Genomic DNA, 19,695 nt, shown 5'->3' on the forward strand with positions numbered 1-19,695 from the left:
GTATTGCGTGTATAAGAGTGCCTACATGAACATATGCAGTGAATGTAAATTGATGTTCAGGCTAAAACACCTGTATGTATTAAGCGTTCTGTTACTTGTCTCTAATTCTAAACACTTCTAACATGACTGTCTGTTGCCTATTCCAAACAGGGAAGGAACCTCGTCATGCTAATCTGTTAGTAGCTTTTGTTCCTCTCCTGGCATTGTTTTTCTTCGGTCGTGTTGTCAGAAAAAAATGCTCAATAGAGATGAACTTGAACTAATATGACGGCAAAATTATTTCGAACCTCAATTCACATCTACACATCAATTATGAGTTGAGGCATGCCTCTGGTAGAACACTGCAGATAAGAACAAATTATGGTGTGCGAACAGTGCGATTTGATTTGATACGTTTCCATAACATTAACAAACACATTCAGAACCTTAGTTATGAGATTAGTTCTATTAGGGAATAAAAGAAGAATGTTAGAGTGCTTGATGCTTAACATAAAGTAGAATATGCATTCAGTGTAAGTGCTCTTAGATGATGTTACTGAATATGTGCCTTTATAATAGGTTCAAGATTTTATTAATTTACATACGCCCTCTTGCGAAGTTAAATTGCTGCTGAACGTCCCACCCTGACTTTTTTTGTACAGCGACGTGTCCCTTCAGGCAATTTGCCTTTAGCATTCCGCCTAAGAACACCTGTACTGTTACAGTTTGAATAAAATTAATTTCACTTCACTATCACAATATAAATCGATGCTATCAGCGCTGTTCATGATATTGTTGCATTCGTAAAAAGTGCGTGTACCCGCACCGCGAAAATGCACTGCGAAGTGCTTGGACAGGACCCGTGACACCCGCCAACTGTGTTTTGGGGCACGTTATGCAATCCCAGTTGGTTAAATTTAATATTAGGCCCCCTATGCGGCAGCCCTGACAGAGTCCTTGTCACGTCCCAGATTTCTTACAAAAAATTACGACTCTCTTATACAACGCAAAATGGTATTTCCGTCTAAAATACTCCAGAACAGTAGCATATGATTTTTTTCTTCTTTTTTTTCAGTGGAGAATAGCAATGAGCGACCGCGTTGCAACCATCAGCATAGCTGTTTATACATGTGCAAGCAAGTGAAACACTTCCCGGACCGCGAGATCGGAGACAACGTCGAATTTTTTTTTTTTTTTTTGCAGTTTCTAACCCTAGCCAGCAAAGCTGCACAACCATAAGATTTTTTGCACATATTCATAGAGGCTAGAAACAGGAATACTGGGCTGTGTTCCGAAGACATGGAGATATTTAGTCCCACCTCTTACTATTGAAAATGAAATACAGTACAACCCGCATATAACGTATTATTGTGTATAACGAACAGCACCGAAATACCCTTGAAAATTTTTGTATGAACTGTGTTATATATCGCACTTTCCGTGATCTTCAGATTCGATATGTATCCTGCGTATAGGTTTTCAAATCATATAGTAATAATAATCGCTATTTAAGTTTATCTCAGAACACGGGGTCCGTGCACTCTATGTGTGTATACATTGACATGCATGTTTGATTCTTAACATTGCTATGAAGGGGTAATTCACGCTTCCAAGTAACATATTGTCTCTTACTTGCAGTTCAAGCTGGACATGCTTCGCATGACGTACTTGGCCGCCAGCTGTCCCACCTCCGAGTCTAGCAGAGCGCAGTTGAGCCCGTATTTCTTCGCGTAGCTTGCCTTTGTAAAGAAAATTAAAAAAAATAATCATTCTTCACTGTGCACCTAAGGGTAATGACGATTCGTCAGATTAATGTTCCGAGTTTCAAACAGGTTTATAAAATTAGCCTAATTTGGGCAGTTAAATAGCTTTACTGTTTAGTGTGCTAACCGTTCTTACAGCGATCACCGACGACGGTGATGCGTCATTTTGACATGTGAATGGCTCTCGAGGGGCAAAAAGTGATTGATCTCTGTCACATGCCGTAGCTCGCAAGATCATAACGGTGCCATTCATAGACTTTCCAAGCGTTAACTCAAGCGTTTTTCAGGGGTGGTATGGTTTGCAGAAAGGGCTTCACAGAAACATAAATTGAGGCACATTCACCGGTTCCACCCTGGAATAGTACGGGGCGCGCCGGGACTCTTCACTCAGTGAAACTTTAAACGTTTTATTTCGTGTAATACCCGAGTATTTGAAATACCGGTTTTAGGAAAATGTACTGTCCTTGAATATACGAGATAATAATCACGACGTAAAATTAGGTGTATTTTTCTGCTGCATTAGAGCTAAGCTAAACAATGTAATGACCCTTTATACTTTGCTGAGCATGGGGTTGTGAGCTTCAATTATCTAGTTATTCCGGGGACTGAATATGAAAATACCGATTTAAATTTCATTTAGTTGTATATTACGACCGTCAGGTGCAAAAATAAATACATCACACCGGCCCATTAATTATTGTCTTTCATTGTAAAACCCATTTTATATATATAGAATGCCTGAGCATCGTAATAAATATTGATACGGAACAACTGCCACATTATGGCTACACTGAGGAGAAGGAAGACAACGTGTTCCCGCTTGATATAGAGTTGCCATTTTGGTGAACTCACGAACTCATTCTCGGTCTAGATTTCCTCGCCAGTCATTCTGCCCTCATTGACTGTTCGGCCGGCTCACTTCGCCTTGACTTGCCACTTCTTGCCGACGCTGTGGAGCCGCAAGGATTTTATTCGCCTACCGCCTCGATCTGCGACACACGTCGACTTGCTTTCCTCACCAGCTGTACCTGACGGCAAAACGTGGTCGCACCAATTACGGCCGTTATACTTACACATGGTGTTATCGTACCACACACTGTGCTGACAATTACATGGCAACCACACCTGCCTTCCCCTTACCAATTTCGCGCTAACCACGCAAGTCCTGTCTCAGGGGACCTCATTGGCTATCATCAGCGCTCTGCAGGATGGTGAGGTCGAGCCATTCACAGTCGAAGATTGTGAATAGCTCAGCCCATACCGTGACGTCATCCCACGGCAGTGACGTCGACATTGAGAAGATGGTTTCCTCTGACCTTACATCTGCTCAAGCTGAAGCTCTCTGCCGCGTTCTTGAAGGCTATCGCGACATTTCTGACTTTGACAATCGACTCTTAGGTCAAACGTCCATCGTGACCCATCGAATAAATACTAGCAATGCGAACCCTATTCACCGACGTCCATATCGTGTCTGTGCGTCGGAACGAGCTGTTAACAACAGGAAGTAGAAAGGATGCCTGAAAAGGGACACTATCGAGCCTTCCTGCAGTCCGTGGGCTTCTCCCGTCGTACTTGTCAAAACGAAGGATGGAACGTGGCGCTTTTGTGTAGATTATTGCCACCCGAACAAAATGCAAAAAAGGACGTTTTCCCTTTGCCACGTATTGATGACGCTCTAGACTGCCTGTGTGGTGCCGCCTAGTTTTCTTCTATTGACTTACGGTGCGGCTACTGGCAGATATCTGTCGATGACGTGGACCGAAAGAAGACTGCGTTTTTTACCCCTGATGGTTTTTATCAGTTCAAGGTGATGCCTTTCGGTCTCTGTAACGCGCCCGCCACCTTCGATTGAATGATGGAGTCTCTGCTTCAGGGGTTCAAGTGGTCCACCTGTTTGTGCTATCTGGACGACGTCATCGTTCATTCGCCCACATTCCACACGCATCTCGACCGTCTTTAAGCGAAATGCGAAAACGACCGGTGTGCTTGCGTTGTAGTGCACGTTAAAGAACCCCAGGTAATCAAAATTATTCCGGAGCCCTCCACTACGGCGTGCCTCATAATCAGAACTGGTTTTGGCACGTAAAACAGCAGAAAGAAGTAGACCGTCTTTAAGCAATTCTTGACGTATTCCTACCGGGCCGGTCTCCAGTTGAACTCGTCAAAATGTCACTTCGTTCGCCGCCATCACCGTCCTTGGACACCTCGTCGATGCCAGGGGCGTGCGACCTGATGCGGACAAAATTCGCGCCGTTACGAACTTTCCTGTCCCGAAGTCTACCAGAGACGTTCGTAGTTTCGTAGGTCTGTGCTCTTATTTCTGCCGCATTGTAAAGCATTCTGCGACCATTGCACGTCCCTTTACCGACCTCTTCAAGAAAGACGTGCCGTTTTCTTGGAGTCCTGAGCATGCCGCATCTTTTTCGCAGCTCACTACTCTCGTTACCACGCCTGCAATCCTGGGTCACTTTAACCCGTCTGCCTCAACGGAAGTTCGAACTGATGCCAGTGGTCACGGCGTAGGAGCAGTGTTAGTAAAACGTCAGCGTCGACATGATCGCGTTATAGCCTATGCCAGCCGACTTCTATCACCCATCGAGCGCAATTATTGAATCAAAGAGCGTATTTGTTTACCCTCTGCAATGCGATTCTTATTTGCTCATTGCGTCAAACTCCTCTACCTTTAATTATCATATAATTATCACAACCTCAAAATTTCGGCTATTATTGTTTTGAAAACAGTATCAAAATGTGCTAGATTGCTATTCAAGACTGCAAGGGAATTGATGAAATTGCAAGAAACCGTGGCTTCTTATGGTAGTTGAAAACCTCTTCAGCAAACCATGTGCCTATTTCGTTTACTGAGCTGCTCATGAAATTCGCAAGCATGTTTGATTTAACACAGTCGTTACAGGAGAAGAGAAAAAAAGATTAACAGGAGCACTTTTCATGAGGATGCAATGCTTTTGGATATTCTCCAGGTGGCAAAATGTACATTTAGGAGAGAGAGTGACCTGGAATCGGAGAGGGTGGGGCAGGGAGCCAATTTGCAGCCATTGTGACTCATGCATGTAGTGGCAACACAGGATGAGAAATAGTTGTGGCACTGCGGTCTAGTAAATAGGTCAGCACTTACATAAACTCCCCCACAGTGAGGGGGAAACGTAGGATATGTTGTCCAATAAAGATAGTGCTTTTAGGAGACGGCAGGAAATTTTAGGCTCTAGTTGAGCAGCTACAATATAAAGGACCACGTAAATTGTAGGAAGCCAACATAAACTGAGTAGAAGGACATACGTCACTGTTCAGAGCACGAAGTAGAAATTCGGAGCATCAGGAAGGATTGTAAGTATAAATAAGGGAATAGTACTTGTCAGCGAATTGCCTAGCTAACAAGGGCAAAAAATAGTTGGCAGGACGTTCTATATTTTCCAGGGAAATGTGCTAAAACACTGATTCTTACTCAGTCAGTAAAGAAATATACAACAATAAATAAAAATAACTACGTATACCGAAAAGGCCTTTAGACTGCAGTGGAGAGTTGGATATTGTTGAGCTAGATGCAAGTACTGCTTTGCTACTGTAATGCAGGGCAGGTGAGAATGCAGTTGGGGGTTTCATCATTTTCGTCTGTTGTGCACTCTCTCTGTACAATAGTGCTCTTCGTCTCGGAGTGTATAAATGTTACATTCAAAACAATTCTCATGCCTTGAGCTCAGCAGTCTTATTGTGTCTTCTCCCATGAAGTCTTCTGCTGCAGTGCTTCTGAAGTGTAATGCACAACTACATTGCAGATTTTATATTGTGAGTTTTATATTGTGGTCACATCCATGCGCCTGGAGAAATGCCCATTGCTAAGAGAAGTCGTTGGTAGAGTCTACATTTTATGCTGTTATTTTCTATAGTGAAAAGGCTACTGTATATTCATTTTTGCTTCTATGCCATTTTGTATTTACGATGACTTAGTGATCGCGGTTTCTAAATTTGAAAACTGGAACTTTTGCCCAATTGAGCTGTGCCTTGTGTTCGGTCACAATAATTAGGGGTGTTGTTTTCAGAACCTTGTTGCCTTATCAAATTCCCCACAGTATAGGATCGTAATGAAATGTAGAGTCAACTCTCATGATTCTGTTATTTTGCTAATGCAGGAAGCAGGATTCCAGCACAGCCATCTCCTGCACTTATGGTCAAGATGCTCGGACAATGGAGTCCCTGTTCCTTGTGGTTAACCGTGAACAGTATTCTCGCTTTTATGAAAGCTAAAGGTGATTTCCTGCATAAATTAGGATTTTGCAGCTCAAATGTATACACTTTATTCTAATTTGAAGCAACTTATATATGCTGTTTAATACTTTTATACTGTTTGATACAATCATTTCTTGTTGAAAAATATGAAGCATGATGTTTAACATTTATTTATGCATTACTGGCTGATGCACGATGGCCTGTGTTTAAAAAATGTGAACTCACACATTTGAAGCTTCATTCAGTAACCAGAGTATGGCTGATTTAATAAACATTATTTGTTCATTTATGTACAAGCCCTAATCTTCCATTATCGCACCAAGTACAAATAATTTAGAAATTGGCAATGTATAATCCGCATGTGGCCAGCAGAGTACCTTAATGAACAGTGGTTTGTTTTTATAAGGCCCCCATTGATACGGCACTTCGCACCTAAACAGTAATAAATGTGGCATATTTAGGCTGTCTTGCAGTAGAAAAAAAACATTTTCAAGCAACATATTTTATAACAGACCATGCATTGCCTTCGCATTACAAAATTTAAGGAAACCAGAATTGTAATCGGAAAATCTGCTACACAGCATTTTTAGCTCAGAGAACTCTATTTACATTTGAAAAAAAATTATTTAGGTGGGAAAAAATTTTCTTGCTCAAGGAATCTTGTTGAGGAGCGAAAATTCATCGTGATGCTCCTGGATCAAACCTTATTTAAAGCATGTTCATGTGTGAAACATACAGGGTTTCAGTATATCAAAAATGTGCGCCAGTCAAGCTTTATATCGACTTTCCAAATGAGCTTTTCACAATGATTTGCCATGACATTGGTGTACAAAATAACAGGGTGTGTTTATTGTGTGCGTGCTCTACTTCCCTAATTGACCTTTGCAATATACTATATATTTTTTTCAAGGCCACCAAAACTAAAATTTTTGTACCTGAAATTTAATATTGAAAATTTATTCCATTAAGTGGCACCAAACAGGCTGTTTTAGGGTTACCATATATACAGGTTGTTTCAGTTAAATTAAGCTAAACATTAAATAAATGCAAATGCTACGTAGCTGGACAGAACCAAGGTAATGTTGTTCACCGACGCTTGGATTTACTCAGACTATTTTTTGTACTCGGCCTAATTCGATAATTAGACCTAATTATTTATTCAACTTCTCAATTATAGTTAGATGAAAAATGTCAATGAGTAAATTGTAGAGCAACATGAGAAACTCCCAATACAGCTTTCTGTTGCTCAATACGTGCAACATAAAATGTTTTTTTCCGAGCGTGAAAGAAGCCCGTGAATATACGCAAAATTTTCGTCCGACTGGCCGCTCGAGGCAGTTTATGTGTACTCGCGGGCATCTTTCACGCTCGGAAAAAACACTTTTGTGTTGCACGTATTGAGCAACAGAAAGCTGTATCGGTAGTTTCTCATGTTGCTCTATACAATCTTCTAATGACACTTGTCATCTAATTATAATAGTTGAGAAGTTGAAGAAATAAGTCTCATTAGGCGGAGTACAAAATATAGTCTGAGTATCCCCAAGCGACGGCAAACAATATTACTTTAGTTCTGTCCACCTACGGAGCATTTGCATATTTTTAAAGTTTTCCCAAGTTAACTGAAACACCCTGTATATAGTACAGATTTGATCAGTTATATTTAAAAAAAACATTTTTGTAGGAAATGTAAATTTTCATGTACTTACAAATGTATTTGGTGATTGCACATTTTAGGTTGTTATGTATGTATTATGTAGTTATGTATTCTAGCTTGGAATAAATATATTTACTTTCCTTGAAAATGCAGTATCATATATGTCTTGCTGGTTCGTATTACATTTTATATGGATATGTAAAGCGTAATAACCATGATGTAGATATACACGCTCAGAAGTTAGTTTGCTAGGTTGCATTTGTGCAGTGAAGACAGGTTTGGCCCTGAATTACTAATATTTATTGTCATCCACACATATAAATGTTGTGTACGCCTATCGAAACTTCAAACTTGGCTATCGGATGCCGTGCTTGGTAGCTGAACTTGAACCTTCTGGCACACACGAGTTATGCCTGGATCGCTCTATATAGTCATAATTCAAGGTATGTACAGCTGAGCCTGCCTTCCCTATACTGTAGAAATAAAGGGTGTACACCCTTTCAACACCTATGAAAATGGGTGTTAATGAGGACTAACACCCTAACACCCTTCATAATTTTTGCTGGACACCCTTCCTCTAGGGTGCTATAATAGCACCCCAACTGTAGGGTGTAGGAAACAGCACCCTTAGGGTGTCCGTCTGGCGACAAACTGATTTACACCCTTAAGGGTGTTAAAATGTTTAGTGTATATACTTTGGTGGCACTCTGACGGCAACCAAGGGGCCACGGAGACACCAAAGCTGAAAGCCGGACTGGTCCACGGGTTGTGGGCTCATTCATGCCTGCCTCCGAATTCCGGGGAGGTGGAAGACGACCACAAGACTGCCATTTTGGAGAGCAGATCTTGTACTCCAACACCCCCTGGTATGCTCAGGCCTCGGCGGCTCCAACCGACGGACCGCCCTGGTTCCATATTTGATTCCCGCGCTGTCCCTTGGGTGCATGGAGCACTTGCACCGGCCGCTTTGTTATAATCTTAGGTGCGCTTCTGAGGACTCCGTATGCCGCTTTTAGTTAAATTAAATTATGGGGTTTTACGTGCCAAAACCACGATCTGATTATGAAGAACGCCGTAGTGGGGGACTCCGGCATAATTTGGACCACCTGGGGTTCTTTAACGTCCATCTAAATCTAAGTACACGGTTTTTCTCGCGATTTCGCCCCATCGAAATGCCAGTATGTGATCTCTCGACCTCGTGCTTAGCAGCCCAACAGCACAGCTACTAAGCAACCGTGGCGGATCCGCGTTTACTTTATTGCAATTAGCATTCTATGGGTACTCCACGCACATTCCGGGGGCTGACTGTCTATCCAGCTACCTGCCTATCGATCTATGTACCTAACCTTCTTTCCGCCAACCTGGATGACTGGGCACCCAATGGTCAAATGGCTATACCGCATCGGCCTGCCGTGCTGAGGAACCTGAGTTGCAAAGCAACTCGCGGACCAACGTGGGACGCTGAGTATGTGGCATTCTGTACCTATGTGCCGCTGTTCAACGAACCCCTTTCAGACCAGCCGTTGTGGCTCAGTTAGCTAAGGCGTTGTGCTGCTGAGTTCGAGGTCGCGGGATCGAATCCCGGCCGTGGCGGCCGCATTTCGATGGAGGCGAAATGCAAAAACGCCCGTGTGCTTGCGTTGTAGTGCGCGTTAAAGAACCCCAGGTGGTCGAAATTAATCCGGAGCCCTCCACTACGGCATGCCTCATAATCAGAACTGGTTTCGGCACGTAAAACCACGGAAAGAAGAAGAAGAGAACCTCTTTCAGGCTGACTTGGAGCACTGCGTATGTGCCACTCGGTCTGTGCGGCTCTTCAGTGAACCTCTTGGATACCAACTTGGGTCAGTGGGTGTGTTTGCCGTTGAGAGTGTGCCACTCTTTAATTAACCTCTCTGACATTAACTTGGGCAACCTGGTATGTTTCATTGCTTATGTGTCACTCTATGATGGCAAAAATTATGCCCTAAATTTCTCCCATGCTTGGCGGAAACGAACCCGAGCAACGCGCGCACTTTACGGTGGCGTTTCTAGATGAGGGAGCGCGTGCTGTAGAGAAGTCAGACGAGCCTGGCTTCATAGACGTTTCGGCGTTGCAATTAATACGGTGTGTCACTACACGGCTTCAGTGATAATCGCATTGACGTCAACGTTCATCGCGCGTTGGGTTCTGCTGGATTTCTGTGTTGACATGATGAATAATGTCAGCGCATGTTTGTATTGTGGCGAAGCTTCATTTTATTTGTTGTGTTTATTTATTTATTTACTTATTTAATTGGTACATACAGCCGGCCTGAGTGTGAGGCCTTGGGCAGGAGTGGGTATGAAGCAATACAAGAATAGGTGAAACAATACAAGGATACAATTCCGTATCAACAGCATCCTAACTTTGCGCGTAACAGCACTTGGCACTGCGCATAACAAAGTGAGTATACGATATCGCAGCTCCTTTATGTAAAACAAGAAACAATACAAGAATAAATGAAATACAACGATACAAAATTTCCGTACCAACATAATTCTAACGTTGCGGACGCGTGACAGCACTCGGCACTGCGCATAACAAAGTGCGTATTCGATATCGCAGCTCTTCAAAAAAAGAACGAACGAACTAACATGAATGAAAACGCATGGCAAATACGAATGATAAATACTAGAAGGCAAGTACTTATCGCAAACGTTCAAGCGCGCACATGAAAGACGTAATAGTGGGGCTTTCGACCACCTCAGCGGGCAGGTCGTTCCAGTTACGGATTGTACGCGGGAAGAACGAGTTTCTAAAAGCAGTCGTTTTGGTCAAGTATTCACTGACTTCCCTGGAGTGGAAGGATCGAGTTTGCCGTCGCTGTACTGGTTGAAAGTATAAATTCTTATCTATTCCTAATTTGTCATGATACACTAAATAGAAAGCTTTAGTCTATGACGATACCGCCTTGTCTCCGAACTCTCCAAGTTGGCTGTCTGTAAAAGGGCTGTAGGGGATGTTCTCCAACTATAAGAGTTATAAATAAATCTGACCGGTTTCCTCTGTACTTTCTCGAGCTTTCATATGTTAGTATTTGTATGGGGATCCCAAATTACTGCGGCGTATTCGAGGATCAGTCTTACATAAGTTTTGTAGGCCGCGAGTTTTATTTCTGTCGTTGATTTACCTAAAGATCTGCGTAAATATCCTAAGCGTTGCATGGCTCTCCTAATTATATAGGTCACGTGATCATTTCAACGAAGATCATGAGTAATTAGTAGTCCTAGGTAGTCCTAGTAGTCCATAAAAAAAAACATTCGCCATCGTGGAACGTATGTAACACACTTGCCGCTAAAACTATATTGGATAGGCTGCGTTTGATATCTCAAAGTTCTGATTTATTCGTGGGAAAATTAACTCGAAGTCCATCAGTTAGTGTTTCTTTATATACTGCAACCAGGATTAGTTCCGGATAGCTCAGCAGTGCAATTACTAATCAATTACTACAGAAATTCATTTTTGATTCTACCAACCTTTCACTGTTTTTGTACTATTGTACTCTCCAAAACCAGAAAGGAAGGTGAATATGTTTTAATTTTCCTTGAAGAAGAATGACCTTCGGGATTTATGGTTTAAATAAAAAATGCAAGTCGCATAACATGTTCATCCAGTAATCTCAAGCGATCATGTGAAAGCCCATTATTTTCTGCATAACAACACAGTCCATGAACATAATCAATAGTGATGGAATACGACACTTCTCTGGAGCCACAGTTTCGACGACGGCACCCCTTGTTTAAACATTGGTTTCAGACGACTGTTCTTGTTCCACCTTTCTTGACTATTTAAGGTGTCCAACCTTCTGGGAGCGCCTGTCTTGTTTGGATATGTGCGACCGCATTAGAATACCTGAGGTAGTAGCTGCGCGGTAATGGTTACGGCGTCCGAATATACTTAGGGTTGCTCGTTTTTGGGGTTTACAGTTTTTTTAATTCGGGAGAGGGGAGAAATCGGGTGCTATTTTTCAAGCTGATAATCAGGGAGAAATTGGGATTTTTTTCTGGAACCATACCGAAATTCGGATTCTTTCGGGTTAAATTTGCGAATGTACTAAGTCATACATTACATTACACTTGTTTTCAGCCGGCATCCATAGAATGTCCCGCTGAGTTACTAATTCATAGTTAGGCACGCTCGTTGGGCGGTGTTGAGGTGTGTAGCATCCATAGTGCTGCACGCAGCTTGTGAAATGAACTACACGTCATTGGAGTTCACTTAAGCCAACAAGGTCTAACTTCTTTGTCCTGAGGAAGGGTAGGTAGCGTGTGTGCATCGCAAACTCCGTGCAGCGTAAAAAAAAGGTTGGTATGTAGTTTCAGAACTTCGGGGAGAAATCCGGTTTAACCCGATTCTCCTGAAACATGTTCGGGGTGTAAAAATCGGTAAAACTGGATTTTATCCGAACCCAAAGAACATTAAATATACTGCATCAATTCGCAAATTGTATGGGAAAACTCATATTTAGTTTCTTACCATTGCCTTCATTGTTGAGTCCGTCTCGGCATAATATATTTTGGGGCCACACAAGAATTTTTTCTGCGTAGATTTCCCATTACAACCCTGCAGAAAAGAGCAGATAAAACATTCAAGTCGAATGGCCTCATTCGATTGAGTTTACGGAAAGTCCCCTTCACGATCATAAGCAGGCAGGAAAGAAGGCACGCATATGGCACTGGCTCTAGCAAATACTTCTATTCGAGAAGAGTCAGTCATACATTAACATTTTTTTACAAGCAACAATCATACATTAACATCACGTACTACGTCTCAGTTGCAGATGTGCAAGCAAGTTAAATTAAAAACACAACGCAAGAGCACTGAGAACAAATGGCGTCTCATTGGTAATCTGAAAACGTTTTCATGTCAGACCAGTCACTAAAGGAAGACTGAGGGACTTCCAAACGTTCTTTTATCGCCTGTTATGCTAAAACAGATGTCGTGAGTATACCGGGAAGTAGTACATAGCGAGGCTTTAGAAAAAAAATGTAGGCAATTGTTTTTTTCCTACCTGCAATTCTTCTGTCACCTTCGTCACGCTTTTGCATGCACCACTTTGACCTGAAACAAACTGCAATTCTGCCACTGCCACTGTTGTGCCGATTGAAATGGGTTGTGGGAGTTTCTTATTCAGCAGAATGGCAAGATCCTAAAAAATAGAAAAAGATGTTATAGCTAAAGTTGCAGAAATATTTGGTAGGAATCACCGACGTGATAGCTTGGTGGTGTACAAATAGGCTAAGGTTCTCAAGTGTGTGTAAGGGCAGCTAAGGGTGCGCGAATACTCGAAATTTTGAATACAAATCCAAGTCTTTTCAATTCAATTGTACTTGATTTTAGAGTTCTGTCTTCAAGAATTGTGGAATATTTCTTGCTATTCGAACCGTACAAGGCATAACAACGCTTATCGCATTCCACGCAAGAAAACCAGATGTAGTGGGCATTTTTTCTGAATGATTCTAATGCAGAAACACACAAGTCAAATTTACACAGCATTTCCATAGGTACCTTGCCAAAGGAATGGAAGATGAGGGATGTCACTCCAATATACAAACCAGAAATAAAAACTGTCCTATGAATTTCCGCCACATCTCATTGGCCAGCTGTCTCTGCAAAGTCTAGGAGCATGATATGCACTGTTGTGTCTGGCGGTCCCTCGGGACAAAGGAGGCCAGCGCCGACTCAGACGCGCCAACCTGGCGCCCTTTCTCGCGGCCGAGAATTGTCACCTGGAACTGAGGGATTAGCAGTTGGTCTCCGGGCTACCTCATGCGTGGCTAAACGGCAGCGTCGCCCCTTGGTGCGGTCCCGTGAATTACCAGCGCCGCCCGAACCACGACGACGCTACGCCGACTGCTGCCTTTCGAGACAGCCACCGCCCTACCTGGTTCCGCGAACTGACCACTATGGAGAGGCGAATCTTGAAAGGGGCCCGCGTCTGGCAATCCCGGGGGAACGACATCAACGTTCGGTTCCCAAGGTGTCAACCGCTGCCTGTGTTCGGGGGCGACCTAACAAGATTGGAGGCGGAGCCCGGCGGGAAACGACGACACATCACGTGCGGGATATGGCCACCTGATCCAAGATGCTGATTGGCTAAAAGAACTACAGTGTATTCCCTCGTCGAGTGAAAGAGGGAAACGAAAGGGATAAAACAGGGGACTTGAGTGTTACGCTGGAGGCTTGACCATGTAGAGCACGCTTGACGATGTAGAGCACGCTCGACCATGGAGAACGCTCGGAGATGTAAACGCTACCACATGCAAAGATGTTAGCACGTAGACGGCTCCAATATCATGGAGCCCATCTTGTAATATACCATGTACAGTGTATATAAAACAGTTTTCTAATCTCCCTGGATAACTCCTCCTCTCGGCACCTGGGTGGACACCACACATGCAACCCTTGATGGACACCCGGACCGTCACCAATTCGCAACAGTGGCTGGCAGCTTATGGGATCGGCCGGCGTTGGTTACATCGGTGTGGTGAGTGCTACGTGTTTGCTTCTCTTTTCGCCAGACTCATTAGCGCAGGTGACTAAGTCGGTAATGGTGGTTTGGTGTTGTTAGTGATTTTGTCTCACAGACCAAGAATACAGTGTCTCGTGGGCTGAATTACTAGTGGAGAAGAAACACAGGGTGCACTGTAAATACGGATAAGTTTGAAATCCAGGAACTCCTCAAAATTTGTGAGCCGATGGGCATTTTGGTTGGCCCTGCGGTAGGCAAAAGTCAACAATTGGAGCTTTTACAGCATCAGGAAGTGAGTTGGGAGAAGGCCGGAGAGGCCAGGAAAATTGTTTCATAAGGAAGGAACGAAGAGAGAAATTCTTCGATCTCCTGATGGTAGCGATAAGGACGGGCTTAGTGCCTGAGTTTGCGCTTCATGTCGCCAGAACTCTCTAGTACAAGTAGGTAGTTGCTAGGAGAGTAACTTTGTGTTTTCTGGCGGGCACCATTTTGGGAAATTCACCTTCTTTAAATAGCGAATTTTAGGAAGGGTGAATTTTGAAGGCAAACGAGTTCGCTATGGAGAAATTCAGAGTGCAGGACCTCCTTCTAATTTGCGAGGAGTTAGGCATTTCGGTCGACTCCGCAAAAAGGAAAGAAGCGGTTCTCGACGTCATGAAGGTAGAAGAGGTGACGGTCGAGGAAGCTGATGAGGCTTGGGAGACAATAGAGGAAAGAAAGCAAAAGGCAGAGGAGTGCAGGAGGCGCGAGCTTGAAGCTGTAGAGAAGCGTGAGAGGCGCGAGCGTGAAGAAGCAGAAAGGCGCAAGCACGATGCCGAAATTCGCGAGAGGCGCGAGCAAGAGGCAGCGCAACGGCACGCTCTTAGGATGAAAGAGCTCGAACGGGTAAATCAGATGCTCAGATGGCGGACAGCGCGACGCCAGCTCCACACTTTCGAGACAGACGAGGGTATTGTTAATTTCCTCGCCGGTTTTGAACGAGTGTGTGAGAAAGAGGGTGTCAGCCGGGACTCGTGGGCCGAGCGATTAGGAGCACTTCTCCCGTTTAGCGTCGGCGCGTGTTTCATGCATTGCTTGTCCGAGGAGAAAGCGCGCGACTACGACAGGGCTAAGAGGGCTTTGTTCAGACGCTTTGGTGTAGCATGGCAGGCCGACTTCGAAGGCCCAAAAGACAATGAAAAAGGCGAGCCTGTTGAAGAAAACAGTAGCACTGAGATGACTAGGGTAGAAAGCTCTGGAAAAGGTGTGATGCAAGTGGCAAACACACAAAGCGAAGAGAGCGGCGGTTTTCCCGCACCAGAAACGGAAGGCCCTTTAGGCCAAGTGTGTACGGCGGCGGCAATTTCGGCCAGCCTGCCAGACAAGGTCACGCATTGCTTCTCGAATAGGTCGGAGCAAATGCTGAGGCAACCGGGAAAATCCACCACCAGCAAGGGAGCTTTCAGGGCGAAAGCACGTGAGGAGACTCAGAGACTGATAGGCGCATTCCCTATTGAGCAGCGGTCACAGGACCATGGAACGATTCCAGAGGCAGCTGTAAGCAGTGATGAGTTAGACGTGTTAGTAGCCGGAAGCGAGGTGAATGCGGTCACCGAAGAGAGCGCTGGTTTTCCCGCCCTAGAACTCGTGGCCGACTTTGAAGGCCAGCGAGGAATTCTGCATGCAATCGAGGGCAGTGGTAGAGCTAGGCCCGTTGAAGATAGACTTGATGACGAGCTAAGATGCTCAAAGATCAAATGTAGTTATGCTCTAGTAGAAAGGCAGTCGCACTGTGAAACCCGAGAGGGTAACGAAATTTCAAGTGTGTGTGCCGATGCTGCTGACTCTAGGAAGCATGCCAAAAGGAAAACGCGTAGGCGCAAGACGAGAAAGGCGGACGCGGTCAGTGCGTCTAGAGTCAAACGTGCGAAGCGCCAAGGCGACATTAGTAAACGCGCTAAGATCATGATCCAGCCAGATAATGTGAAAAAGCGAAGGAGGGTAACTCCCAAGCTTAGGCGTTTGCTGGGGTCAAGGATCGGCGTGACACACGTCGCGAAACGGAGAGTTTCCCGAAGACTCAGGCGTAGTGCCCGTCGCCTGACCGCAACGCGTAAAGTGCACTGTAGACAGAGGGATGGTAACTGTCGCCTAACCGCCTCGCGTACAGCGCATTGTAAGCAGAGGGACAAAGGGAAGCGTCCTGCAGTAGGCTGTTACAATGGCCGATCACTCGCGGCGGAAATGAAAGGCGACTGCCTAGCAGATAATAGGACAGTGCGCGCACGGGTCTGTCAGTGCATCCCCCTCCCAACACTTGGAAGCGGCTGTCCTAAAGTCGCAGCTACAAGGTGTGTCAGGCAAATCAGCGGATTTTGCCTTCTTCGCGACAGCACCTTGCGAAATCCCCGGAATGCGCGACCCCCTCGAGTTCGTTTGAAAGAAAGGGGTGCGATTGGGGCCCGAGAATACGTAAACAAGGAAGACGGGTAGCATTTTCTTCTTTTGTATTCATTTTGTGGGAGATGGGTGTTGAATGTTTGACAGGCGTAAAGAATGCCGCAGTTTTTTGTTGTTAAACTTTCCGTCTCAGGTTAGACTCACGATTTAAAGGGGAGTGTGTACGCGGCGACAGATAAAGAATTGAATTGCAAACAGTGTCAGGGTTGCAAATAGTTTAGAAGGTCACGCGCAGGTTGCGCAAGTTGATGACCGGAGCTTTTGCACGAGTTTGTAATAAGTCGTAGATGGTTTGCCCATTTGTTATCTAGTATATTAGCATTATGTAATGATTATGTAGCTTTCTTGTGCTAAGTGTTACGGACTATGAATTAGTGAAGGCCAGTTCTCCCTTCGCCTTCCTGATATGTGGAAGCTCTAATTCATAATTACTTAGCTTCATTACATTAACCCAGATGGTGTCTGTTTCCGAAGACACATCATCGGAAGTTTTTTTGGTACTTGTCCGGATCAACGAGCACCTTGTGTTTCAGGGTTTTCTTTAGATAGGGGGCAGTCAGATTTTTGGAATTGGTAAAGTCTGGCGATGAGAGTGGCTTGCAGTGGCGCTTGCAGCATTGTGTGTGGCTGACAAAGGTCGCTGCTTGGAGCTTGTCATTTCTGCAGCCCAGTCTGAGCCCACCTATGAAGAGGCCTTTGGCGGGAAGATCATCATTCCTGGAAGCAGCGGCCCCATGGCTTTGAGCGAAGCAGGCATCAAACCGGCCGAGCTGCATGAAACAACTCGACCTCCCGATGCATCATCTGGCGGCGGGGGTGCTGTTGTGTCTGGCGGTCCCTCGGGACAAAGGAGGCCAGCGCCGACTCAGACGCGCCAACCTGGCGCCCTTTCTCGCGGCCGAGAATTGTCACCTGGGACTGAGGGATTAGCAGTTGGTCTCCGGGCTACCTCATGCGTGGCTAAACGGCAGCGTCGCCCCTTGGTGCGGTCCCGTGAATTACCAGCGCCGCCCGAACCACGACGACGCTACGCCGACTGCTGCCTTTCGAGACAGCCACCGCCCTACCTCGTTCCGCGAACTGACCACTATGGAGAGGCGAATCTTGAAAGGGGCCCGCGTCTGGCAATCCCGGGGGAACGACATCAACGTTCGGTTCCCAAGGTGTCAACCGCTGCCTGTGTTCGGGGGCGACCTAACAAGATTGGAGGCGGAGCCCGGCGGGAAACGACGACACATCACGTGCGGGATATGGCCACCTGATCCAAGATGCTGATTGGCTAAAAGAACTACAGTGTATTCCCTCGTCGAGTGAAAGAGGGAAACGAAAGGGATAAAACAGGGGACTTGAGTGTTACGCTGGAGGCTTGACCATGTAGAGCACGCTTGACGATGTAGAGCACGCTCGACCATGGAGAACGCTCGGAGATGTAAACGCTACCACATGCAAAGATGTTAGCACGTAGACGGCTCCAATATCATGGAGCCCATCTTGTAATATACCATGTACAGTGTATATAAAACAGTTTTCTAATCTCCCTGGATAACTCCTCCTCTCGGCACCTGGGTGGACACCACACATGCAACCCTTGATGGACACCCGGACCGTCACCAATTCGCAACAGCACTCTCGTTGCATGATATTTCTAAGCGATCACGTTTTTTCAACCTCTAAGCACGGGTTTCACAGGGGCTTGTCTTGTGAGAACCAGCTTGCGCTCTTTCTTCAGGACATTCGGGCCAATTTCGAACTTAGCATAGAAACAGACGCCATTTTTTTTATTACACGAAAGCACTTGGCAAGATATGTGGTCACCAACTTTTGACGAAACTTTCTCTTGTGAATGTGCATCCTGATAACCAAACATAAGGCGATGAATTCTCAACTGCTCGGAGTATGTCTCTGACAACAATCCCGCTTCCAATATTGCATCCGTAACACCAGATTTGCCACAGAAGTCCATCCTCGACTAAATTGTACTCTTAATTGACATTCACAACTGACTCTTGCACGTCTTCCGCCATATCTGTATGTTTGCTGCTGACTACGTTATATGCAGCGCTGTCAATTTGACTTTAACCACGTAGAAGAATTGTGTGAGCTTCAGCTAATGACCCTCAACCTTAAAGGGGCCCTGAACCACCCCTCTGGCTTGGTGAAATAACATAGTGCGCGGGTAGCATACGCTGCTGTGAACATCTCAGCCAAGTTTTGCTGTCGTACGCGGTGTGTGGAGCTCGCGAATGAAGCACGAAGTCACCTTTCTCTCAAACACTCTCTTTTCAACTGAAGCCATGTTCCTCTCTGTCTTGTGGACGCTTTATTCCGCAATAAAGCAGATGCCCATACACGGCTGCTATTGGTAACTGCGATCGGCTACGTAGTGTAGATACGGTGGCTGCCGCGGGGTGCCGCCACGAGTCCACTGGCTAAGCGCATTGCGGCTCGCTGAGGACGACCGCGTTTGGCTGACGTTTAGCGCGTCGTAGGAACCGAAATCGGAAGTCATGGCGCGTAAGTTCACATACAAAAAGCATCGCAACTGCGCGCCACGGTGGCATTTAGAAGGCGGAGCGTTGGGGCCACGCCTCACTCCGCCGCGGAGCTTCTCAGTGCAAGGCAATGAAGAAGGAACGGAAGCACCACGGAGGCCGCGTTAGATAGCCAATAACTCTGCGTCTGCTGAACTTTATGTGGCAACGTATTTCTGAAATAGGTTATTTTCGCTTCAAATGCCTTCTTCCACTTCGACAAAAAGTGGTTCAGGGCCGCTTTAATAATTGTACACTCGTTGCCTTTACCCGTCGTCATCGCCCGTTTACTTTGGTTTTAATATTAGTGACGTGTCCGTGTAATTGGTAAAATCGTAGGTCTCACCGTGTCTAATGACCAAATATTGAACGCGCACGCTACTAATGTGATTTCTTCAGCTAACAAAACATTGCGATTTCAAAACGCTTCACTCCAAAACATATAAAACTCAGTCTCTGAATAACTAGAAAGAACAAAACTTGAATATGCATCGTCCATCTGGGACCCGCATCAAGCTGACTTTGCGAAAGACCTTGAGACGCTTGAACATCGTGCTCGGCAATGCATATTCTTTCCTCCTACTCTTGCG

At 45.2% G+C, this 19,695-nt stretch overlaps 1 protein-coding gene across 1 annotated transcript in view; it reads right to left on the reverse strand.

Moving 5' to 3' along the window:
- The window catches only part of LOC125940881 (uncharacterized), a 98,973-nt gene that overhangs the window by 21,738 nt on the left and 57,540 nt on the right, over nucleotides 1-19,695 (reverse strand). The window contains exons 10-12 of the mRNA XM_049657531.1: nucleotides 12,675-12,812; nucleotides 12,140-12,226; nucleotides 1,612-1,718 (exon numbers count right to left, since the gene is read on the reverse strand). Coding sequence (XP_049513488.1) covers nucleotides 1,612-1,718; nucleotides 12,140-12,226; nucleotides 12,675-12,812 — 332 coding nt within the window. The remainder of the gene's footprint in view (nucleotides 1-1,611; nucleotides 1,719-12,139; nucleotides 12,227-12,674; nucleotides 12,813-19,695) is intronic.

The sequence above is a fragment of the Dermacentor silvarum genome, chromosome 10 (genome assembly GCF_013339745.2).
Source record: "Dermacentor silvarum isolate Dsil-2018 chromosome 10, BIME_Dsil_1.4, whole genome shotgun sequence".
Lineage (NCBI taxonomy): Eukaryota > Metazoa > Arthropoda > Arachnida > Ixodida > Ixodidae > Dermacentor > Dermacentor silvarum.